Source organism: Ammodytes marinus (genome assembly GCF_949987685.1).
Source record: "Ammodytes marinus genome assembly, chromosome: 22".
Lineage (NCBI taxonomy): Eukaryota > Metazoa > Chordata > Actinopteri > Uranoscopiformes > Ammodytidae > Ammodytes > Ammodytes marinus.
This window is the reverse complement of record NC_137226.1, coordinates 10113051-10140212: the sequence shown is the minus strand read 5'-3', so window position 1 is coordinate 10140212 and position 27162 is coordinate 10113051. Positions and strand designations below refer to the sequence as shown.

The 27162-nt window shown below is 40.8% G+C and overlaps 1 protein-coding gene across 1 annotated transcript in view; it reads right to left on the bottom strand.

The window, feature by feature from the left end:
• The window catches only part of cacna2d4a (calcium channel, voltage-dependent, alpha 2/delta subunit 4a), a gene marked incomplete at both ends in the record, with an annotated part of 86262 nt that extends 65328 nt beyond the window's left edge, over nt 1-20934 (bottom strand). Inside the window, 12 exons of the mRNA XM_080050707.1 lie at nt 5833-5911; nt 6202-6315; nt 6502-6591; nt 8028-8102; nt 9191-9341; nt 10010-10070; nt 10920-11051; nt 11161-11323; nt 11737-11796; nt 12032-12148; nt 16049-16130; nt 20756-20934. Coding sequence (XP_079906833.1) covers nt 5833-5911; nt 6202-6315; nt 6502-6591; nt 8028-8102; nt 9191-9341; nt 10010-10070; nt 10920-11051; nt 11161-11323; nt 11737-11796; nt 12032-12148; nt 16049-16130; nt 20756-20934 — 1303 coding nt within the window. The remainder of the gene's footprint in view (nt 1-5832; nt 5912-6201; nt 6316-6501; nt 6592-8027; nt 8103-9190; nt 9342-10009; nt 10071-10919; nt 11052-11160; nt 11324-11736; nt 11797-12031; nt 12149-16048; nt 16131-20755) is intronic.
• Nucleotides 20935-27162: the final 6228 nt, after the last annotated feature.

Below are 27162 nucleotides of genomic sequence, written 5' to 3'. Positions count from 1 at the left end.
AAGAAAAGCTGAAGAGTGTAAAACGTAGATACAGAATCACCTATGAGAAGTGGAGGTCTAACGCAAGATTAGCAAAGGAAATAATGACTGATGAAGCCTCAAATGACGAGCTGAATCAGCTCATTGAGAACATTCAAAACACCTGCTCTGAAGTAAGGGTTGTTTATGAAGAGTTGCGAGGAATACAAACTCCTGAACAAGACCTGCGGCGCAGAGTTGATAAGTGCGTAGAACTTTCAGGATTCATTACACAAAGGGCAAGTAGGCAACTTAAAGGGCTTACAACAGACGATGAGGAAGAACCTTGGCCTGATGTCGGATCCATCCTAGACTCAACAGGTTCAATGTCAAAGCCAATGTCTTATCGATCAAAATGTAGTTCTGCTAACTCTAGCTCCATCGCAGTCAGAAGAAACGAGGCTGCAGCTGAAGCTGCTGCATCCCAAGAAATACTGGCAGTATTGGAAGAACAAGAAAAGGAAGAAACTGAACTGCAAAGGTTAGAGGCTGAAGATAAACAACGACAAGCACTATTTGAAGCCGAAAACCTAGCTAGACAGCAGACTATGGACGGTAAGCGCAGAAAGCTTAACCGCCTAGAAGAAGTGAAAAGGTTGAACGCTGCAAAGGCTAGAGTAAAGGTCTACGATCAGGCTGAAGGAAATGTTGGAGCAGTTGACTTACTGCATGAAGTTAAACCTAACACAACTCAAGCCTTCCATACCTCAAGCCCCTCCTTCATTCCTCAACCTCTTTCAGTCCCAACTCCAGCCTTCAATGCCTCAAGTTCTCCGTTCATTCCACAATTTCCAATAGGCACAAGTCAAAATCAAGCTTCACCAACCTCCATGCCCATGCCTCAAGCGCAGAACAGCTCTGACTTAATCAATGTACTTGCAGAAGCTATAAGTGCCAATCGTCTTCCAACACCAGAGCCAGCAGTATTCACAGGAGACCCCCTGAAATACAAAGATTGGCAAATGTCATTCAAAACGTTGATTGACAGAAAAAACATTCCTCAGAAAGAAAAGCTGTATTACCTAAGACAGTACTTGGGTGGCACAGCAAAAACAGCCGTTGAAGGATTTTTCCTACTAGGCACAGAAGTAGCATATGAGTCAGCCTGGCAGCTGTTGGAAAAACGTTTTGGAGACCCATTCATTATTGGGAAGGCCTTCAGAAACAAGCTGCATGACTGGCCAAAGGTTAATCCCAAGGATGCTTACGAATTGAGGGACTTTGCAGATTTCCTCCGGAGCTGTGAGGCTGCTATGCCCTACATCAAGACGTTGGAAGTCCTCAACGACTGCAATGAGAACCAACAGATTCTACTGAAGTTGCCAGATTGGTTGGTGTCCAGGTGGAATCGCAAAGCAATGGAAGCAAGAGAAGCATACTCTGAGTACCCACCATTTAAAGAATTTGTAAATTTCCTGGCGAAAGAAGCAGACCTCGCTTGTGATCCCATTTCTTCAGTACAAGCACTCAAAGGTGTGGAAAGTGACAAGCCTAAGTGTCCACGAAGCCATACTGTTCGGGCAAATACATTGTATACCAATACAAGACAGAACAGCATCCCATCATGCATGTTCTGCAAAGGAGTAGGACATGTCGTCACTATGTGTAGAAAGTTTGCAGAAAATACAGTTCAAGATTGTGTCAAGTTTGTCCAAGCAGAAAGGCTTTGTTTTGGATGCTTGAAAACAGGTCATTACTCAAGAAGTTGTGATAACAGGAGCACATGTGAAAAGTGCCAGAAGAGACACCCCACATGTCTGCATGACGACCAGTTCAGGGAACGTCTAATGTCGACACCCCTGAGAAGAGACATATCAAACGAAATGTCACCCCAAGGAGAAATAGTTGCAACAGCAACCACTAACAGAGTCATGCAAGAGGGACCAAACACACAAACGTCCTCGATTGTACCTGTCTGGGTTTCGTCCACTGAACGGCCAGATAAAGAAGTGCTCGTCTACGCACTCTTGGACACGCAGAGTGATACAACCTTTATCCTTGATGAAGTGGCTCAAGACCTCGACACAAGCAAAGAGAATGTTAGTCTGCGGCTATCCACCATGTCTTCGAGGTCAATGGTTATAAACTGTCAGAAACTAAGAAACCTACAAGTGAGAGGATATAACTTACAGAAAAGGATTCAATTGCCACCACTCTTTACACAAGAGTTCATTCCAGCGGACAGAGCGCACATTCCAACTTCTAAAACAGCTCTAAAATGGCCTCATCTGGAAAAACTGTCTGGCAAAATTCCACCGCCATTAGACTGTGAAATAGGCCTACTGATTGGCTATAACTGCCAACAAGCACTTTTACCGAGAGAGATCCTGTCTAGTGAAGAAAGTCACCCATATGCTCAGCGAACCGATCTAGGCTGGAGCATTGTCGGCTGTTCAAACCCAGCAACTGACTTTGTTGATGCAATAGGAACCAGTCACAGAATCATGGTGCATCAAGTAACACCTCCTGTGCAGCCATTAGTTGACTCAAAGATGGCTCATAGCTACCTGAAGGACGACACCCAGAGTATTCCCACGTTTGTGATGAACCGGATCACACGGATAAGGACTAGCACAAACCCTGAGCAATGGCAACATGTCAGTTCCGAAGAGAAGTCAGACTATGCCTCAAGAGGCCTAAATGCAGCCCAGCTTAAAGAGTCTAACCGACTGAAAGGACCTAACTTTCTCTGGCAGCAGGATCTTCCACCCGAAGATGAGATGGTGGGAGAAGTTGAAACAACTGAGCCTGAGCTTCGTAAAGCCCATGTTCACAGAGACAAGAGGAAGGAATTAAATTCAGTTGTGAATTACCTCAGTAAGTTTTCCGACTGGGCCAAAGCAGTGACAGCTGTTGCCAAGCTCAAGCAATTTACCAGAGAATTGAAGAGACTTCAGCAAAGAAAGGAATGGAGACCAGGGTTGTAGAAGCTCACCCTAGCGCAGATGGAAAGGTGCGATAGCCAAAGCTTCTTGTCAGTAGCACTACACTTGAGAAGAAAAACACTTACCAGATAATTTCACTTTGAAAGGCCAATACACAGAGTAGTAACATTACTTGAGGCTAACTAAAGTCATAAACACATGGTCACATACATTGAGACTTGACATTTGTATTTCCTTCAAGATCTTTGTTTAAAGGAAATCCCATATTCCAAAGGGAATTAGTGATTTGGTGGGAGTGTAAGTGACGTTGCAAAATAAGTTTTCTTTATATGCATAATTAATAATTAATATTTTGATTTTCTGTAATAAATAAATACATAATTCATGTTGGGTTAAAAGGTTAAAATGTTAATATAATGCAACTAAAAACCAATGTGTGATCTGAATATTAGAATGTGTTAATGTGACGCAAGCGCACGGAACTAATGTTTTGTTCCTAGTTACCCTACGTCATGATTGTTGATTGACAATTGATGCAAGGCTTGACCAAGCGTGTGTGTGTGTCGCTCGTTAAGAGCAGCGATATTGTAACAAGTTGTCTCTGAAGCTAAAGCAGACGGCCAAGATATAAGGACAGTTAAAGGAACTTTCAACGAACCTCTTTTCACAACAAGCGGCCAGCGAGGTATTTTATTGTCATTTTTAATGCACTTTATTTCCTGTTTTTATGCATGTCTTTTCATGTGCCAATTAGTGTTATATTTCTGTGTTTATTTCATGCTTTTGTAACTGCTGTATAGTTCGCTGATTTGCCGTTCTGTATTGTGTTTATTTGTGATAGTTTTCACGGCGTAAAGGAGTAAAGGATCACTTTGTTTGGAGGCAACGTGTCAATAAAGTACGCCCGTTCCAAAGAAGCCGACCTGTGTCTGTGTGTTGTGACGAGAGCTACATTAATTGTGTCGGCTGAAACAGAAACTAACGGAGGGATTCGGCTCACTACAGTCCCTTGAGTTGCGCAGTCAGTTTGCCGACATGGCTTTGTGTTTTAAGGCTCGAGACATACAATCAGATCGCATACAAACAGGGAAGCCTTTCCCATCGATATCGCTAACGGGGAGAATATCCCCGGTTATTATTTGAGCCTCAAACCACAGAGTTCTTCCCCGTGCGGTGGCTCGCGCACTCACTAGTGATCTCACGGTGAAACGCTGCTTTGCTCGGACGAAGGCACCGTGTGTTTCTAGATGATTTAACGTCATAGTCTCAGACGAGCGTTTAACATTATGCTGCATCTTTTGCACTGCACTGTTTTTTATCAACAGTGAAAAAATGGTCCCACACCGGACTCTTATGTGTAGCTGATTACTTCATGCACGCACCTTGCAGAAGTGACGCTCCTGCAGCGCGCTCACGACCAGACGTGACACGGTGACATCTCCCATTATTAAAACGGCATAACTCCCTGATTTTCAGATTTCTATTTTTAAATTCGACTTGAGCGCAAGTGGAAAACCGGTAAATGTGTCGACACATTCACATCCCTAATGCATATGGAGAAAGTGATAAACAATATCAACATTTCATATCATTAACTAAAAAGAAAAAATAAATCTGAAGGTAACTTCAATACTGTATTATAATTATTGACTAAATGATGAAAAAAAGGTGTCTGCAGGGCCAGTGAAAATATACAAGGGGCCAGTAAAACTCGGATCTATTGGCCAAGCGGGCCAGTTGGGAAAAAAAGTTGCATTGAACCCAGAGTATATATGGAGTTCAATTATACAATGTTTTGAAATAAAGATGGCGTGTATTGTGTATCATATATAGTAAGAGTGTACCATTTAATTTGCAACTCAGTTCCTTGGTAGCACCTACTTACAGTACAAATGACTTCTGATGGAAAACATTTGTATGAAAAACACTTTCATTAGCTATTCTTACTATTGTATTGTTTAACATTAACGCATATATTAAAAAAGATATTGCGTATAAAAAGTGGCTGGTAAAAAAGATGAGTGGCTGGTAGATTTTTAAATCTACCTGCCACAGTGGCTGGTAGGCAAAAAAGTTAATTTCCATCCCTGACTGGTACACATTTGTACAATGATAAAACAGCATGTCCCATCAATGCAAGTGTGCTATGATGCTTTTTAAGGCTTGGCTTAGCCTAAGGCTTATGGCACTTCTACAAGTGGAAGACAGTGACGTCAATGGAATACCTGCAGTGAAGCTGCTTGCTTGGTGACAACAGGCTACTGAAGCACTGCCAGTTGTAAATATGTGAACATGTGCAACCTTTTACCATTTTGTAAAGTCTCTCAGAATGTGTTACTGTGACTATCTTGCTAAATAGACCTGCTAAATCAACTCAATCTGAAACTGTAAAGGGGATTTTGCAGGAGTGTTACAATAATCTGTCTATGTAAACTACTATTTTTGTTTTTTGGCAGATACAACTGAGAGTGTATGCAACAGAAGGGAGTGCACCTGTTACCCACTACATCCACATCCACATACGCAGATATGATCTTTTTTGGCCAGGGATGTCTTTACAGTCTTTCTGTTCTCATAATAAGATATTTAGTCAGGGGTTTTGTGCTTTTGTGCTCAGAGCAGTGTTAAGTGATTATTTTCATCTCTGAGCTGCTGCATGACCCCATGTAATTCACAAGAGGGCAGCACCTGATACCCAGTCCTATATCGCACAACCTGGGAATACCAACATACCTTCTTTTTTGCTAAGAACAACTGCCTAATTTAAGACATAGCAAGTGATTGCAGTAGTTTTCACATTAATTACTCTCTTCCTTGTTGAGGAAATGACCTAAACTTCCTTTCCCAAATTTTGTGGAAAGCAACTTTTATGCCACAAACCATATTCTTCGACCTTCATGCTAATGATTCATCCCCATTTTGTCTTTACCTTTGTTGTTGCAGGCAATCCATTTAACATTGTCAGCAAATGTCATCTCTCGTCCAATCAGATAGGTGAACACTCGAACCTGCAGAAACATCAAAGTACTTTATATAGTGAGATGCTCATTTGGTACTCATATTTACATGATGTGCATGTGTGCTTAGGCAAGGCAAGTTTATTTATATAGCACAATTCAGACACAAGGCCATTCAAAGTGCTTTACAGGGGCAAGATTAAAATACCCAATACACGTTAGAAAAGCGAATGAATAAAACATTTAAAAGCGAATGAATAACATTTAAAAATGACAGGTTAAAGAACATTTCCCTTGTGCTTGTAGTTTTTCATGCTCTTGTGTATATTTGTGTGTCATACCCGTTTGTCTGGCCAGTTGAATTCTTCAAAAACCTTCTCGAAGTCCTCCATGGCTCCGTCTGTTATCAGCATGATGGCCTGGTTACACAGGCTGCCCTGGCCCAGCGCTGTAGCCTACACCCACACGCATGCAAACATACAAGTTACTTGATCTTGCAAATTTGAACAAAAGTAACCAGCTGATGTGGACCTGGCAATTGTGTAATGCAGGTACTGGAACTCATGATATAAGTGACTTTTGTTTCACATTTATTGTTAAAAACATTCAGTTGCTGTGGTTGTATGCAATGAGTCACAAACCGCATTGAGGATGTTGAAAGACTCCTTCATGGCTTTTTTCACTTTGCCCTCTCCTTTTACATGAAGCTCATCCACCAACAGCTTGAAATGCTAGAGAGGGACACACACAAAATAAACAAAAAGACATTGTCACTAAACGGTGGATCTTTTTTCTTTACTCTTTTGGTAAATGCAGTTGAATGTAGACCACCAGAAAAAAGAGGAGAGAGAGAGAGAGATTGTGAGGAGGGAAAGTGAGTAAGTGTAAAGGAGGGATTATCCCCGGCTTCCTGGCACACTGACCAATTACAGCGTAGTCACTACAACACCAGGAGGTAATCAGGATTAATCAATGCATGCTCACGCTCACAGACATCCGTACATGCAATGATAAAAGGCCACATTGTTGTTGGTTCCTCCTCTGTGTAAACTGGCGATAGAAAAGCATTCATGAGACTCAAAACAGAATCTGATATCCCCTTACAAATACAAGCAAATTGTAAATTATTGAAGTTCTGTACAAACACAACACAGATTGACAACTGAACTTAGACAGCTGCTCAGCATTTTGTTTTCACTTTGTATGAAATACAGTGGTAGTTAATGAAACTAATAGTTGTTTCAGAATGTAAGAAGTCTGCCACAAAACGCAAGATTGTCTCCCTATGAGTGTGTGCGTGTTCCAACAAGAGTTTATACGCAAGTGTGTCAGCCAACATCTGTAAGCCCATTCTGTTACAGCCTGTCTCTAGGCGTTCCACCAATAGGATCCCTTGCCGGCAGGTCATGTGACCTACTTAAATTGTCAGCGACCAGCGACCTTACCTGATCTGCGATGATGCGAACGGTAGTGAAAGTAGGGCATGCATCCAACACAGAACACACACACACACACAGACACACACACACACACACACACACACATAAGCACGCAGGCACACACAATGACTGAGCAGACTGAGCAGGTGTTGGCGTATGAAAAACAGTAAAAAGGGGGGAAAAGGGGGAGAAAAGAAAAAGGAAAGCAGCAGGGAAGGAATTAGATAATAACGATGTTGTACATAAAAGGAAAGAAAAGATGGAGAACGAAGATATAAGAGGAAGAGAAGATGCAGTGAAGTGGAACATCTGCATTCGTAAACACTAGTAGAATAAGAGCACAACAGTCAGCGTTTACAACACACTGGTTCTGAGGGTTTCATCGCGAATCACTTAGTCCTCTAACGAACAAATTAAAGCCTTGATGACACACATTAAAGCGTGTAGACAGTGTGATCTTTGTCTTTGGAGGATCAGTGAGATAACAGCATACTATTAATAGGGAAGCAGAGGTTAAGGATATTAATTAGCTGTGGGTCTGTGAGCGTGTCTACTGTAGGTATGTGAGAGTGTGTGTGTGTGTGTGTGTGTGTGTGTGTGTGTGTGTGTGTGTGTGTGTGTGTGTGTGTGTGTGTGTGTGTGTGTGTGTGTGTGTGTGTGTGTGTGTGTGTGTGTGTGTGTGTGTGTGTGTGTGTGTGTGTGTGTGTGTGTATGTGTGTGTCTTTTACCTCTCTGTTATCCAGATCAGCTTGGACCAGTGTGCCCTTGAAGCAGGGCTCCACGTAGCGAACATAGTCACTGTACTAGAGAGAGAAAGAAAATATATAACTCAATATAAAACGTTATTAAGAGTAATGAAGTTTTATCACATTAAATCAATTAATTATCAATCCCTATATCTAAATATCCCTTAATAACAGTATATTACACTGACTAACTCCATCTGATTCTGTCACACAAAAACTGTTTCATCGTTAATAATGTGAATAGAAAGTCGCAAATATTTGAATTGGTTTGTGTTTATATGAAAATAGTACATGACGTTTTTACTTTTTTAAGGTTTCTGGTGTTTGTTGTTTTTCACATGTTAACATTGGAAATGTTGGTTTGGAGTTGAAATACCGGGAAACTGTGTGCTCGATGACAGTATGATATTCTTGTTATTCTTTTTCATAGGGGGCAATATTCAATTCACGGTTCCAGAAAAGTCAAGCTCAAAGCCAAATTACAGTTTGTTATTTAAAGCCCTTTGTAAGACTGAGGATGTCTCATTTCAAGAGGCATGGTCACGCTATTGTAAGGAGTGCAGCTTTAAATTCTGTGCAGTAACGGCTTAAGGGCAGAGGATTTGGAGAAGGCATATGATTACACACACAGTCATGACGGGATAAACCAAGCTTATTACGTCGATATGTAGTTGTAGGGCAACGCTAGGACACAATCCTAAAATCACTTAAAACAAAAAAATAAATGTTTAAGATTTGAAATCACTAAAAGAAAATGTTCTGGTGTGAACTGAATATTTGATATATGCATGTTTTCGTGTTGTCATGTGTGTATGTGTGTATAGTTCTGTTTAATTTCCCCAGTGTCTATACTGTATAAGATGGTTTGTGAATTTGTGTGTTAGGATGTTAATCTCAGTCACGCTCATCAGGATTTAGACACCTTCTGCCTCCGGTGACTCCAAGACTACTTAGGTGTATCTATCTCTCTCTGTGTGTGTGTGTGTGTGTGTGTGTGTGTGTGTGTGTGTGTGTGTGTGTGTGTGTGTGTGTGTGTGTGTGTGTGTGTGTGTGTGTGTGTGTGTGTGTGTGTGTGTGTGTGTGTGTGTGTGTGTGTGTGTGTGTGTGTGTGTGTGTGTGTGTGTGTGTGTGTGTTGTGTACTTACAGCTATGATGTTTACAAAATCATTTTCTCCCAGTGTGTCCAGGATTGTATTGATGGTGTGTTTGGCTATGGTCAATCTGAGTCCCTTCATGCTGCCACTGACATCCACCACAATTACTACATCTTTAGGAGAGGTGGCTGCCTGGATATACCTGGAAATTGACAAGAGACAACATAGTACTTTGTTTATTTTTCTATCACAATGTCAACCAAATTTTATCCGGCATGAAAAGACGGGACTATTTTACTCGCTGTCTAGTACAGACAAAACAGGTAGAGGTCAGGCCTAATCCTTTTATTTCTTCCTCTGTTCTTCCGTCTGTGCTTCTCTTCATCTCCTTATCATCACCCCACTGAATGACCAAGCTCATTAACATCAAGAAGATTTCCAATGCAGCAGGTACTGTCCTGTTCCTCGATTTCAGCCTTCCAGACAGAGTTCCTGGAACCCTACATGATCTTGCCTACCTAACAGTAATCCAACTCTATAGTACTACTCGGAAAACCGTTTCCACAGGATTTATTTTGACAAGACATGGTGGGTGTATGCCGGCTCACTGTCACGGTTTAGTGGGACCCTTTGACAAAATCACTGACATGCACTGATTGCGCCAAATGGCCGCTGGCTCAGAGTTTCAGCGCCCATAACTGGGTTTTGGGGCTTCAGGTTGAGATGAGTTGTCCTGGTTCTTCAGCCAACCATCCTTCAAAAGGACCACTACACTACACTACACTACCTTGCACTTACAAACGAAAACTAAAACGTTTCAAAAGGCCCGATAAAAAAGTAGAACTGATCTTAACAGGAATGTAGCCTTACCAGTTTCTGTTTCTGCTATCAAAGGTCACCACACCGTTTTCATCTGGGATCCATTGGATCCCTGGAGTGGGAGCAGAAAGAGCAGTCAAGATAGAGATATTCAGAATCAGAATCAGAAATGTAACACATACAAGGAATTTGTCTGATGGTGCATATCAATGAACATACAGTAAGCATAAGGCAACAATTAAAAATAGTAAATATAAAAGTGTTAAGTTAAAAATATAATAAAAAGACAGGTATGTGTAATCATAAATTCTTAAAGATAAAGGACGGTGCAATTATGCCAAGTCGGAATTTGCAAATAATCACAGTTTTTGAACTTAAGGGTTTGTAAATATGACACATTGATTATGAAGTCTTACGTTCATATAACGTGCAGTGACTGTAGGAGGAATAAAAAATAAACAAGTCTGCAGGGAAATGGGGCCTGCTGCCTCATCAACAAGTTAAAAAAAAATGCTGACACTCAGATGGCGATCAGCTGACTGGTTGACTGGACAAATGGCTGCACGGATGGATGGCGACAGAGCGTCAAATGAGGGAGAGATGGATGAGGTAGCAGATGAGTAAAACAAGCTGTGTCACAAATCCTCGGCTAATTACCCCCTCACACGCACACACCTCACGCACACACCCCCACAACAGGAGAGAATAAACCAGCAGCCACATCACAGCTGAGACTGAGTCATGGCTTTTTTGACAGACAAAGACGTCATGCATAGTCAGTTGCTGTGTAGCTATGCTGTTTGGCTTACGCAGCTGAGCGTTTATACAGTATAGAGCTCTGTTTCAGTTTGTCTTAGCACTGTGCGGTTGCAGGAGAAACTGCATTTGAAGGTGAACTCATTTTTTGGGAAGCATTAATGACATAGAGTACCACATGTAGGATAATCTGATGTTTGCGCACCTGGGTACAGCCTGAAGAAGCCTGTAGAGCTGCCAAAGTACTGCCAGGTGAGAGTCGGATCCTTCTGGAAGTTTTCAATGAACACGTCGTTCAGAGCCTCAGACATGTAGGCTCCATTCAAAATATCTGGATCTACAGAAGGAGAATAAATGACATTTATTTTCACACTGGCAACCAGACGCATTGTACATTGCAGTATGTGCAAAGGGAGTGTATCCATTGTGCCTTCATCCCACCGTACCTCTGTTGTAGACATTGGTAGGGACTTGTATGTTACTCTGTATTGTGCTGACTGGCAGATTGTTGAAGTGTTCATTTTTTTCCAGAGCAAATTCTCCCCCCAACGGAATTGCATTCCCGTCCTCATCCACTGTGTTGATCAGCAAGGAGTTGTAGTAGTCAAACTAGACAGAACAGTAAATGATGCGTTGATGACAAAACATTAAAGACATAAAAGAGGGACGATAAAGCTTTATCTTTATGTTTGTCAACCTGTAAAAAAATCTGTTAGCTTCGCATATTCACTATAAAGAGAAGATTTGTATGCATACAAATAACTGACAAGAGAAGATCATCTTTGATACAGTTATGACTATGCTGGTGATATGTTCTGCACTGATAGTACAGTACAGTAGACACCAACCACATACAACTAAAGAAGGGGTACAATACAAATATAGAAGAAGAGTATATTTGGGGTATAAACTAGCAGTAACATACTTTTTCTTCACACAGTAGACATATTCGGGATAAGATAAAAAGTCCCAAAGTGTGCAAAGAGTCGAATGTCCCTACATTGAAGCATATCAACACGTACCTCCAGTGTTTCATTGTACTCGTGGTAAAGGTCAGCATCCTCCGCTGCTTCTGCTAACCTCTGTGATAAAATACAGCATGTTAAGTAAGTATACACTCGAGCCCATGTAGGAAAGATTAGCAGGTCCAAGATTATACTAGGCTAAACCTTATGCTGTGATTCAAATCTGCAAAAAAAAATAAAACATTTGATTTGATCTCTGTTCAAACAAGGTCATGAGTGCAAAAGAGCTTATGTCAAATCGCTTACAATAAGATGTGTGTGTTTGCTTTTACAGAACGATGATGCAACGTACCTTCACAGATTTCATCTTTCTCCCAAGCATCTCCTCCATCTCCTCGGCAAAGTCTTTCACAAGCTCTGAACCGTCCACCTCCTCCATCTTTACCACCCCCTGGACGTCCTTGTATTTCTTCAACACACACACACACACACACACACACACAGTAACTGTATTAGTACACAAGGTATTTTTGTAGTAAGTACTGATTGCTTACAGAGCATCCTTGTATGGAGAGTGTCATGTCATCTTTTTTTTTGTCAATAAAATAAAATACCATAGAGAGTAAGCATGGGAGATCCTGGGATTATACAACTACACCTACACACACACACACACACACACACACACACACACACACACACACACACACACACACACACACACACACACACACACACACACACACACACACACACACACACACACACACACACACACACACACACACACACACACACACACAAACACACACACACACACTTACAGTTTGGAGTACAGAGCCCTGACATCATCCCCTCCCCAGACCCTCACTCTAATCTGCAATATGACAGAGTGATGCCATGAAAAAAACTAAAAACATCTGATGCACACTGAGCCTTGTAACTGAAATAAATGCATGTTGTGATGATTGTATTGTGCAATTTATAGGTACAACAGTTACACTGGCTGTGTCAAATTGATCAATCAACAATTAAATAAATGAAAACATTTCTTACTTAGCCATTGATGCAAACAGTAATACAATTACACTGCATATTAACAATGACCTATTCATTACTTTAATGGGATTCATAATATAGTGAGATGTTAATATGTTTTTTTTTACCTAACCTTTGTTTCTCCAGTCAAATTACAGCGTGCAAAGATCACCAAAGTGGTCAGAATGAAATCTTTAACAAAACTTGAATTAATGTGTTTTAATGTTTACAATTCAAACCAATTAGACAAAGTCTCGAGGAAATGGAAACTGATTTAGTTTTCAAAATAAATGAAGTGGTTTGTACATAGAAACATCTTATCAATCTCATGTTTAGTGCCTTTGATTGAGCTGAACATATTGTTCTGGCTGCTAATGGCGAGTGTGTTTGTTCAGTATGGCACACATATATGTAATATAATGGACCCTGTATTGTTGTTTCCAGTGGCTTCAAAGGTTCATTTCCTGCACTGATGATAAGAGCATCAGTAGTGGCGTCAGATGACAGATTTACTGGTAATTGTTTGTTTTGGCAGTTGACTCTTGGTGGTACTATTACCTACAGCAAAATATTAAGACATCTTACCCTTCTTTAACTCTGTAGGCTAAATAGGAGTTTCAAAACTGGAAAACCCCAGAGAGTTGGGAAAAGGTCATTCCAGTTACACATTTTGGGTAGCTTGTTGACCAAGTAAAATAAAAAAAATAAATCAATATGTAATTCAAATTAAAGGTGAAGTAAGCGGTTTATTTATGTTAATATAAGTGTAAAATCGCTCTTTATTCATAAAGTGATCAATTACATAATGTGCGCGTTTCATAAAGCCGATCTCTCAGTCAGCTGCTCTGCATGTAATCGGCAAATAAACTTTTCGGGGATCCCAAAATTAATATCCAATCACAAGAGAGAACGCTACAAACCGAAACCCGTCTCACTCATCATCTCACTGCTGGTGCACGCCAGAGCAACACATGGGTGAATGTTTATGCGCTTACAATGGCGGAGCAGGTAAAAATCCTTCCCAAATATCATGTTTTATCACACTTATGGATCTGAGATGATGCTAGATAACTCGCTGCTTGAAGACCGCAGTGCATTAATGTGGTGACGTAGGGACGAGCGAGGGGACTGCTAACTGCAGTAACTGACAGGAAGTTAGCTAAAAGAACCATTCCGCTTACAGCACCTTTAATATATATATATATATATTGTTTTCACTTCCACAAATGCTGCTTCCATTACATGGGAAACAGAGCCTTCTAAAGACAGATTAGAGTGACAAACAGATATATAAAAGTTCAAAAGGATGATAAAGAGCAAGTGACCAAAAAAATATCTATTTTTCTAAAAAATGTAAAAGAAGCAAACAATTTTTGTATTATCTTCAAACAGTCAATATCCCATTCAGTTTACTTGGGCCATAAAAGAGTGACTAAATGTTCCACTGATAACGAGAAAGCCGATCGATTAGACAGAGGTGGGTGATTAATGGCTTCTTGTCTCGGAGATTAAACCACCGCGCTTGGTGCTTTTTACACACCACTGACTAAATGAAAAGACAAAGTGCGCTGCTAGGAAAACCATACAGTATATAAATAATGCTAATACTGATACTGTTACTACAGCAACTGGTGTTAATGCTACTTCTATGACACGGCAGCAGCTCCTGCTACGATACCATCACTTTTACTGCTACTATGTCTGGGGCTGCTTGATTAAGTTAGTGAGGATTTTACATCCCGCGTGGATCTTACTCTGTAAAATTGTTTCAACTGGCTAAACAAAGAGGTTATCTGAGGTTAAACCAGTCTACAATACAGGCACAAACGCCAAGCTGCATGCTAGATTCTTTTTTAAGGCTGTAAAATTTAGTTTGTTTGGCGGCTGGATTGGTGGATGGTTTGTACTGTTCGTCATAAAAATTGCAGGGTAAAACCAAAATAAAGATACATGTATACTGCAGATGGAGATGATCTGTGTGTGCGTGTGTGTGTGTGTGTGTGTGCTTGTGTGTGTGCTTGTGTGTGTGTGTGTGTGTGTGTGTGTGTGTGTGTGTGTGTGTGTGTGTGTGTGTGTGTGTGTGTGTGTGTGTGTGTGTGTGTGTGTGTGTGTGGCAGATGGTAGTTGGGCCTGCTAGGGATTCTACAAGGTGGCATGCAGAGGAAAACTGCACATCCTAATTACTAAAGACAGACACATGCACACAAACACGCACACGCGCGCGCGCGCGCGCGCGCGCGCGCACACACACACACACACACACACACACACACACACACACACACACACACACACACACACACACACACACACACACACACACACACACACACACACACACACACACACACACACACACACACACACACACACACACACACACACACACACACACACACCTCCTGAATCTCTAAGGCATATTCGTAAAACAAAAAATTAACAATTCAATCAAATTCCACTCAGTTCACATGATGTTACAGTATGTCAGCATGCCATTTTACTGTATGCGTTGGTAAAACACAATAATGGGCTTAAAATTCATGCTGTAGAATTAAACAAGCAGAAATGAATGAGCTTTTGTCATATGGTTTTCCGGGAGAAATTAAAAGTTACGTGTGTGTTTGTGTGTGTGTGTGTGTGTGTGTGTGTGTGTGTGTGTGTGTGTGTGTACCTGTAAATTATGCGTGTGATTATGTGTGCCAGTGTATTTATGTGCTTTTGAATTAAGTGTGTCATCACATTGGTCTCTGGGCCATGATGTGCAGATGTTGAGTGGAAACTGTACGCGAGCCAGTAGTGTTCCTATTGGCTGTGTGAGTAGCTGGGAGGGGGAGAAGATACAGACTCAGTCCGTCTCGGTCTGATGTGTGATGATGTCATCACCTGCCATCCAACCGTCTCTATCGCTGTGAACGTATGTCTGACAAATAGTAAATCTGCAAGAAAAATGTGGCTTTAAAAAAGATGGAAACTGACTGTAATCCATTGTGAGGCCCAACTGTATTATGTAACTTTAAAAAGCTGATAAAATAATAAGCCTGGAAAGTGTGGATAAGAATACGGAAAGCCAAATCAAAGTATTGTATGTTAGGAATGATCGATAGAGGCCGTCATTACCTCCCCCTCAATGTCAGTCAGTGTCTGGAATGGGAAACATTTTTCTTTTTGGGTATATATTAATGTGTTTCTGCAGCTCTTTTTAGCAGAAAAGTACATTTGTGTGTCTGATCAACGGTGTGTGTATTTGTGTTTGTGTGTGTGGGTGGTTGGGTGTGGGTGTGTGTGGGACGGGTGTATGTGTTTGTATGCATTTGTGTATGTGATCTCTTACCTTCTGCAACAGTTTAGCTCCAGAGTATCTGGTGGACAGGGCAGCTATCTCTTTGCCAAAGGATACGGCCCACTGCTGCACCCTGAATGTGGAGAAAAACAACATCAGTGACAGATATTAAAGCTATTCTTACCTTTGTAGAGTTTTTACACTTATTTTAAATGACTTTAAAATGGTATAAATAAGGTTTTTACACTCTAAAATGCATGGTAGACCCACCAGGAATAAAAAGAAACAATTATTTCAGTCTCATAATATTAGGTGAAAACTACAACCAATCAAATCGTTCGGACCGAACGATTTAATTGGCCGACAGACCTGTCTGTTTGCCGTCTGCTTGTGTACCGCGCATTCGTGCACGCGCGTCCTCAACGAAAGGGTTTGTTTTGATTCCACGGCAGACAGTAGCCTAGCGAGTAGCGACCATTGTAGAAAAGGTTACAGTGTTGTTATTTCTTGTTATTTTTTACAGTGTGTTAAGCTGTGTTTTAGTGTTGGGCCGTGACGTCAGTCGGCCAGAGAGCCAGTTCAGTAAATTTCCTTTCGCTTCTCCCTCGGTGAGATGTGTGTGAGCAAGTTGCCACAGTAAGCCATCATTCGTGTTTATCTGAGTGTAAATGTGAATCACCCGTGTGTGAGTATGTACATGTAGTCCCGATCGCTGTTATAAGTTATAGTTTGTGCATGTTATTAGCGGCTGCGATTCGCGAGTCGCAACAGCTGTTCAAACGTCTCCTCACGAGCGGAGTTTAAGCCTTTGTTCTTTTTCCGCGATCTGTATGCGGCTGTGCCTGTGAAAGAAGGAAAATAAAGAGCGGATAAAACCCTACTCCTCCTCTCCTAGTCTCATTATAAGCATAAGTGGTGTTCTGGCCGACATATCTGAAGTGAAACCAGTGATACAAGCAGATCAGCGTGGTACCGGTAGCCTACTACAGCCACCAGTTTCTTCAGCCACAATATAACTCACTTTGTGCACGGAGACAGTATTAAGCAAGTAAGTCTGCTTGTGTAGCCTAAATTAAGTTTCTTCAAAAACAAAACAAAAAAAACAGGGATAGGAATGAGGGGGTGGGGCTGCATTGGAGGAAGGCGGGATATTATGATTGTGCTGAAATGCTCAAACTCAAATCCATCCGAACTGCTTTAATCAACGTGTTTATGCAAACAATGCAAGACATAAAAAAGGCAAGGCAAGTTTGCATGGCACTTTTTCCACAAATGTATTTGCCTGAGGCATACAGGGCATTAAGACAATACACCCTATAAAAATGGTTAAGAAATAAACGCTTATGAACCCTTTATGAATTGTGGATTTATAATAATAATAACCTCTATTTGTATAGCACCCTTTTTTGGCTATTTGTGTTAAAAGGCTTTTCACCTATATTCAACAGTTATGTCAAGGCGAACATTGAAATACAAGGCCAATCATGTTGAGAGGTTACCCTGCATTCACTAATAACAGATTAAATCAGATTACTGTTAAGGTGACAGTAGAAGCTGACAGTCCGCCCATCCGTAGGGTCACTCCGTGCTATATAACATGCAGTAATTCTACAAATCCTCCATGTGGATGCAAGGTAACAGAGGTTAGAGCGTAGACAGGATGTGACAGATGGCTCAGCCTATGGGGAGTCGGCCAGCTCGCAGCTAGTTTTGGAAGCAGTGTTGTCACGCTAGCCGGCCAGCCTCGGGTACTAAGGATTGGCTAGTAGTAGTAAGAAGTGACTTGTTGATTTGTTTTTTTCTGAAATGTAACTGTGGGTTCATTCTAAAATATGAGGATAGATAACACAGACTTATAATATAGGATACAATAATAAAAACCATAATATCAGTTTTTAAGGAAATGTTCTAAGGGCTATCTAAGGATCTCTTGGCTCTAAGGCTTGAAATGAGTCAGATCACTCTGATCGTTTAAGGGTAGTATCAAGAAGTTTTTTTGATAGATAAATGAGGCAAAGTTTCATTTAGATGGCTGAATTTGTTTTTTGAAACCCTGCCTGTAGTGCATCTAAGACTGTATGCTGTTAGAACTTGGGTCAAAGTAGACCAAAAACAACACAGTAAAGGGAAGGCAGCAAGAGAGAAAATACTTACAAAGAAAGTTATTATTTTGTTAGCCTAATTGAGAAAAATGACTAAATCTGAACTGAATAATAGCCTTCCACGGGGGTATCTGCATTACACACTCAGAAATGGTGCTTATTTCCCAAGTTGTCACTCCAAAAATGTGTCATTGGCGTTGAAGTCTTATTGTCCGTTATCCCTTTTCCCCATGGCAGCGGAGCACTGTTCCTTGAAAGGCTAAAGATTTGACCTTCCTGGCCTGAAATGTTGTTGCCATATCCCGCTGACTTCCAGAGCCGGAGGGGCCCTGCTGCCAAATCTTCCCCAGGCAAAGTGAAGCAGTTTTGGGCTCAGTGACCTGTGTTGGCCAGCTGAACTCCGCTGCACTCAAAGCTTTAATCCCCATCAGTCACACCAGCCTTCCTGACAACACGCACTCTGTGTGAGGACAAACCTCACACATACTCAAAGAATATATCCTGAAGCTGCGTAATCAATCTTTGCTGTCATGGTTTTGGTTGACAAATCTATTGAATCTATTGGTATTGTTGACCATACTACTTCAGTATGTATGACTTCACACAGATACAGACACAGACACATACTGTACATACACATACACACAGACAGACAGACAGACAGACAGGCAGGTACGCACACGCACACACACACACACACGCACACACACACACACACACACACACACACACACACACACACACACACACACACACACACACACACACACACACACACACACACACACACACACACACACACACACACACACACACACACACACACACACACACACACACACACACACACACACACACAGTTAATAGGCTATGGTGGACTGCCATCACTGTATCGATATGTCAGCAGGAGGTTTAAACTGCTAAGGGGAAAGAGTTTCATCCAGATTGCAAACAGCAAACAAACGCAGCGTTTTCATTCCTTTTTGAGGTTAAAGGCTACTGCAAGTCCTGATGCACAGTTGTGTTTCACTTTACGAAGAATAGTATCGGCCATTATAAGAAACATCAATGGACCCTTGGCTTTGGAAGACTTCCTGGCTTTCTTAAATTCATTAAAATACCAACAATTGGCACCTTTCAAATGATATAGGCCTACCAATAGCAGATGCAACATTGGATTTGATAAATTAAATAATACAATCATTAGAAAATAATAAATCTCCAGGGAGGGATGGTTACCCAGCATGACTGTACAAGATGTTTAAGGAAGAGCTCTTTAACAGACTGAGCTCTCAGATAAAAGAAACAACATAGGTTCTTAAGAGGTTGTCTCTGGACAATTCAAGCATTGTTTTTATGGAGCATTGATGCTGTAAAAAAAAATCTTATATATTATGTGTATGCTGCACAGCTTGGTGTGTTTGGGAATGGAGAGGTGGAGAATTTCCAAAATCGAGTGAAGTATTTTTTATTTGGGTACCATGAATTCTACATTGAACCAATATATTATTCCCAAAAAATAAGTTAAAGCAAATCTCTCCAGGTAAGTGAATGGTGAGATCCAATTCACAATCAAAGGGTATGACAATCAATCCAACAGTTGAGATTTCAATCCGCACCTAAGTGGTGGAACAAGCAACCAAATCACATTGCTGAACCCAGAGCAATTACACTATCATAGCTAAAAATGTAAATTAATAATATCAAATATAAAATACATTTTCAGTCATGTAATAAGTGTGTAAAGCGTATGCTTAATGTCCCAATGTACGATGGCAAAATGCCTAAATTAGTCTAATATTATATATTTAGTATAAGCCAAATGTTTACGTCAACTTCAGCTTACGTATTTGGCAGTAGCTGTAGAGAGGCTGTAGGATAGTTTGGCATTTAGTGACAGGTGCAGGTACCATACGGCCCATATGTATCGGTATGGAGTTTTAGGCCAAAATAGAAAGAACAGTATTGAGTCATCCATGTGACATGTGGTTTCAATAAGGCTAACACCGCTACACTTGCCAGGGAGTCCATGGGGTAAATACCGGATAAAACTGTTGATGTAATGTCTTAATAAAGCAATCGCGTTGTGGCCATCTAACTTGTATTTACTTTTATATGGGAGTATGTTGTGTCTCTTTGTAAGTGAGAATGCGATCTGAGTATGCAAGTCCATTACATAAAGGTATCCAATAAGCTGAATGTAAGTAAAGTCTTTGAAGATTTGCATTCCCCCCTCTATTAAATACAGTAGATCGCAGTGAAAAAGATTCAGGCGCAAATGAAGTGGAGATTTTTTCCTTGATAAAAACAAGTAAAGGCAGTCAAGTTAAGATCCCTGGAAAGAATACTGTGCAGATTGAATATTTGAATTGGTTGAATCATTTGAAGATAGTTTTATGGAGCTCAAAAAATACATGTGTTATGTGTCAAAAATCAAACAAAATGTACATAGGAAAGTTATTCTCTCCTGCATGATCTGCATGTGTCCTTGTCAATCTCATTCTATGGATAAAACTAAGTGCAATTATAGTTATTTCGATGTACATAGCTTTGACACTGACAATAGAGATTGATTTGACTGAATGGGTTCCTTTTGATGCTCCCTACAGGGTAAAAACCTATCAACATAAGGGTTTTCTATTGCAGCTGCACTCACGTTTCCGGTGGGATCTTCATCTGGCCGTCGACTGTCAGGCACAGCGAACCGGTCAGGATAATCCACAGCAGCATGGTCAGCCTCGCTCTGTGCAGCGGCCCACTTCTGTCTGATTTACTGGCATTCCCGGCCTTTCCACAGCACCGTCGGTTCATCCCTGCAGCTGCTGCCATATGCATCAGTCCAGCAATTGTTGCGAGCTGGCGCCAAGAGAGAAAAAAAAGGATGAAATTAGGACAGCTCAAAGTGAGATTAAAAAAGTACCCTGGTCACAGTGCAAACACAGAGAGAGGGAAGCATTAAAAGGTGAAATGGAGAAGCCTGTGTCATTGCAACAAGAGTAAAACCCCTGGAGATGGCTTGAGTACAACCTGTGAAGGTTTAGTGTCTAAAACAACCTAAAAGGATACTACTTTGCTTGTATAAATGATACAATTTTAGAGAATAAATCAGATATCTTTCCTGAATTGTAAGCATTTTTATTCGGCTTGGAGGGGACAAGGTGAACACACAGATGGGTTTCCGCACACCAACTTTCAACACAATACTGACAGGTTTCAACAACATTTAAAATGACAGCATCTATATTATAGCCTATATATAAAATACATATCTTTGCCTTTAAAAAGTTAATCTAAAGGATTCTAAAACATATATATAAAAGTACCTTAAGTACAACTGACACCACTGTTAAGGACCTTGTATGTGCAAGTGGCATACCTAGATTATTAAACAATGTTCCATGACAGTGGTGAAAGTGACCCAACACAGTAAAAGCAGTTAAAAAGCTTCAAAGAGTAGAACTACAGAGGTAGGACATTATTGCCTGTGGGTTTGTCCCTAAAACACAATGTATGTGATTGATTGCTAATACAAAAATACTGTTTATATCTCTGTGTCATTGCAAGCTTTAAATTTGAGCATCTTTTAATACCACAAGGAAGGGAAATCTAACGTGCAAGAAGTTATCCACAATTTGCTTCAACCTTGTAAGTATAAAACTTGCAATTTTCTCAAGACAATCATGTTTACTTCAAATCTTGAGACACTCCATAGACTTGTGGGGAGGCAGTTTGGAGCTGCCTAAAATAAACAGGGATCCATGGTGACATGTAGGGAATCTGTCACAGTCTGAAGCCTTTAAAACTGCTTTTCCTGGGGAATGCGAAATGGAAGCGATCCCTTGTGCAGTCCCACAAACCCAGGGTGCTAATTCAAAGGACAAATTGGAGGCAAAAAAAAAGAAAAAAGATTTGCAGGAAGATTAAAAAAATACTTCCCCAAATCATTACATAAAGAGAATGGAAGTGAAGATTACTCACTAGGTCATGTGGTCAATGCTTTAAAGCCATTGCCTCTTAGACATGTGGATCCCGGAGAAGAGTGCAAAGATCCGAATAGGACAGATAACAAACTACAAGTGTCTGATTGAGGGTTTGATGTCAGCTCAGCTGGTTACCCCGGCACACAAGAGAGTCTAGAAAGCATTTGTCTCCAGTGTCAAAGGTCATTTCTACGCACTGGGAGTCATGACGGAGTTTTGCCATATTATTCCTACACCTCTTAATCCCGTTGGTCCTCCTCCCATGATTATCCCAGTCTCTCCTCCATGCTCTACAGGAGTGATTCTCACATAGAGGAAAGAAAGGATAGTGATAAAAAGAAAAACTGTCTTCAGTCGTCCTGGCAAAACTTCTGCCTTCCACGCGAGTTCAGTCCTTAATAATCAGAGCGCAAATTATTTCCCAAGCAGGACATGAACAAACACATATTTTCCCAAGAGACTTCATGCATATCTGGCCATCCTTTTTCTTTTCTTTTTTCTGAATGACTCCTTTTTTCTGCTGACCTCACATCCTGGTGGATCCAAACCAAAAAATTCACGCAGTGCCCGGGACGCTTACACAAGAGCGGATGGAGAGTAAGAAAGAGAGTGGAGTAATGGAGTGATGAAGTGATGGAGTGATGGATAGAGGGACTTCCTCTCTCTCTCTCACCAGCGTATCGCTTCCAGCTCTCCGGCACCAGTTTATACCATAATCCAGGCAGGATTAAACCCCTCCTCCCTCCCTCCTTTTGCACTCTCCATCCCTCTCCATCCCTCTCCCTCACACACACACACACACACACACACACACACACACACACACACACACACACACACACACACACACACACACACACACACACACACACACACACACACACACACACACACACACACATTAACAGAAACACTATCTCTCTCCAACTCTCCCTTATCTTTTCTCTAATGCTCATTGACCTACTGTCTTTCCAGTCCTGCTTTCTCTTTCTAATTGTATCGCTTTCTCTTTCCTTAATCTATCTCATCAGCCTTTGCTTTACCTGGTATTTCTCTCTCTCTCTCTCTCTATCTCTCTCTCACACACACACACACACACACACACACACACACACACACACACACACACACACACACACACACACACACACACACACACACACACACACACACACACACACACACACACACACACACACACACACACACAAACACACTCCTATGCTTTTCTTCTCCATCTTTCTCTCTGTCTGTTTTTACTGAGAAAGACAATAGATGGAAGAAAAAGTGGCAGTGGCACAGTTTAACTAAAGTAATATGTCATGGGAGAGAAAGAGTAGGATTGGGGTGAAAGAAAGACAAAAGGAGAGAGGAGAGAGGAAAGAGAGAGAGAGAGAGAGAGAGAGAGAGAGAGAGAGAGAAAAGGTGAAAATTGGAACAGATGGGAATAGCTTGGAAAGGATGACAGGAAGAAGAGACGAAAAGAAACGGAGCAAAAGGAGAAGGAAAAAGAAGAGACTCCTGGCAGGGTGATTGGATTTGTGGAGGAAGACCTACCTGGCTGACACAGCATTATAATATAACCATGCTGGGACACCTAGTGGACTCTCGTTGCCTTACACACATGTACATATACACAGACACACACACATGCAAAGACAATATATCAGGGTACCTCAACCTTGATTTATCAACTCTGTAAATGTGTCCTATATTGCACATCCAATGGTCTTTAAGTTAAATAGGTTTTACAATTATTTTTGTTTACCCCCCCCCCCCCAATTCATGTAGGAAAACTAAGAAAAATGGATTTAAAAATACTGTATATACATATTTCTATAGTTGCATAAAATCTCACATTAATCTCATATTCCATTTCAACTACCCCAAGAGTAATTCATGTTAAAATGTGCAGTATGCTAATGGTTTATCTCCCTGGGTCAACCTGCACATCATTAGCAAAAAATGTGTCTCTAAATATATAATTTAACATTTTTATTCTGATTTTGTTGCTGCTTTTTCCAAATTATTTTTCAAAAATGACTCGCATGGGCTTTTCTGACGCATGTTTTTCATCTATTGCAAGTAGATTTTGACCAAAGCATCAGCCAAATTAATATAACGTTATGTGATTATCAGCCATAGTAGCATTTTGACAGACAGGTCACTCGATTAACATTTTCAGTTTTCTATTACAAGCAAAACTAAGGTTTATTTTTTCTATTTTTGGTAATGATCTAGGGTTACAACTTTCCATTCTCCTGTTTACAGCTTTGTATAAATTGTTTGAACAAGTAATCTTGTGTTTATTGTTCAGTGCACAAAGCGAAGCCCCAATGGCATTTTGAACCATACGAGAGCTACAGGGAAGAAATGACACTAAAATGACGTCGACAGCTTAAATGGACTGTCTGCTGCCGGGGCCCATTAAGCCACATTCAGCTAAATACCAGGAACACACAGTCATCACATACACAAAGTCAACACACACACACACACACACACACACACACACACACACACACACAAAAACACACACACACACACACACACACACAAAAACACACACAAACACACACTGGACGAACACATACCATACAGTGTGGGCTCATGTGCACAGCTACAACAAGCTAACATGCACTTGCATATTATAAGCATTTAAGTACAAACACACACACACACACACACACACACACACACACACACATACACAGTAAAACATCTGCTCATGCCATTATGGAAATGAAAAGTTAATAAAGCAATCTGGCACATAAAGACAAATCGGTAATACGAAGAAAAATAAATTACAGATTAAAAACATAAAAACTTAAAAAACGCAACATAAACACATAAAAACAACATAAACACAGGCAAGCAAACATGCATGCACATATTGCATATGTATAACATGCACACACATCACCAGCAGTTGTTTAACAGCTGTGGGACTATTCCTCCCCCACTGACCCAGATCTCTGATGATGGGGATGAACTCGTAGCCCCCCCCCCCCCCAACATGGATGAAGTCCATGTTGGAGGGGGGGGGGGGAAGTCTTGATTGTTCTAATGGCCAAAAGAAGTACATTTTAGAGCAAACCGATGACTTTTAGAGCGGAAGGACGTCTACTGCTGCGACTGGGCAGCATATTGGTGTGTGAATGCGAGCGTATTTCTATATACTAGATTGATAGATAACCTGCACATTTCAAGCATGCTGGAGTGGATTAAAACAATTAAGTTCCAAAACAGGGAAACTTGCGGCAACAAGAAGACTTAAATAAAGCAAAATTATCCTTCAAGCTTGCTTAAAAATCCTGTGGCATTCACATACTTATAAGCACTTTCAAAGTTAAGTAAATAATTTATTTTTAAATCAGCAGCGGTGCACTGCAGGAACATAGTGTAGCATCACCAAAAAGTTTTGCAAAAATTCCCACTAAAACATTTGCTAAATAAATCCGTAACCAAAATGACAAATGTTAATTTTATTTTATTTTGATTAAGGCTAATCTAACGTCTTCAGTCTTGTCTTTAATTCTCCAGCCTTCAAAGCTTTTTATTTACTATATTGTTCTAATTAGGAATTTATTTTAAGATACATTATTTTCGATCTTTTTTCTGTTTTCATATCTCATTTTTCCCACATTCTAAGCGCTCTGTATAATAAAATACTAAAGAAAATTGAGCAGTTTCACTCACCTGTGCCTCTGTAGAGCTAAATTATAGTTGTCCCACTTGTCTCGTCTGGGTGTAGGAGACTGAAAAGAAATGACATGAAAAACGTATGAGCACAGGACAACTCTTATGAATAAAAGCCATAAAAGAATACACAAAACTACAAACCAAACCAATAACAATGTATAGAGAACATCAGTCCATGAATCAGTGTGGTATAATTCATCAACTCTTGGACTTACAAAGGAAAACCAGTTAAACCAACACGACATCCTCCATCTGAGAATACACTGGCAACAAAATTGCTTCGGACTGCCTGTACAAAATGAGGACCCCGCCTCTCGTTGACACACACACACATACACACACACACACACACACACACACACACACACACACACGCACACACACACACACATAGAAGAAATTGATTAGTCTAAGCCAGGGCTAATAGTCAGCCCTTACTTTTAGCTCTATCAGCTAAACCAATGGTCTGGAACTTCCTAGTCTCAGTAGAAATTGTGTGTGTGTGTGTGTGTGTGTGTGTGTGTGTGTGTGTGTGTGTGTGTGTGTGTGTGTGTGTGCGTGAGAGAGAGAGTGAGAGTGAGTGTGTGTGTATGTGTGTGTGTGCGTGCGTGTGTTTATAGAAGATCTGAAGGTCCTATCAACATTATAAAGGTGCTGTGCATTAATACGACCCTCCTAACAATACATTTTATACACGTAGCCTATATCAGTTGAAGCTGATTCTGGTTTTGGGTCTAAAGCATCTGCTACTGTACATGTGGATGTACATGTTTTATAAGACACTGGGAGTTGGTTGAGAGAGGAAGCAGGAAGGAAGGAAGGAAGAGGCAGCAAATTTCCCCCAACGTAAGAAAGAAGGAAAAGTGGGCAGCAGAATCATTGGACTTTGATCACTTCACACTTCGTTTCCTATGAGTGTTTGAGTTCCAGCCTGTTATTAGGGAGCCATTAACGGCCCTGATAACATCAACACTATTAGTACTAATGGACTGATATGACAATCTGTCACACACACAGAGAGAGAGAGAGAGAGAGAGAGAGAGAGAGAGAGAGAGAGAGAGAGAGAGAGAGAGAGAGAGAGAGAATATCCTCAATTCCCAAAGTTAACCAAAAATCACATGTAATACTAACAGGCAGTGAGGACAGAGCACCTTGTCTGTTTATATAGAGAAACATTCTGTGTGTGAGAGTGGCAGGTCATTATCACCACTGTCCAGATAGTCTAAGGTTGCCACAGGAGACCAGCTGATGACCTCATCCGAGGGGCAATTTTTCTGATGTGGTCGATAACGCCAGTCAATGAATCAGTCCGTTTATTATATGTGATGTGCTGCCACAAGTGAAGCATCAGCATCAAGGAGAATATGTTGATGTGCATTGT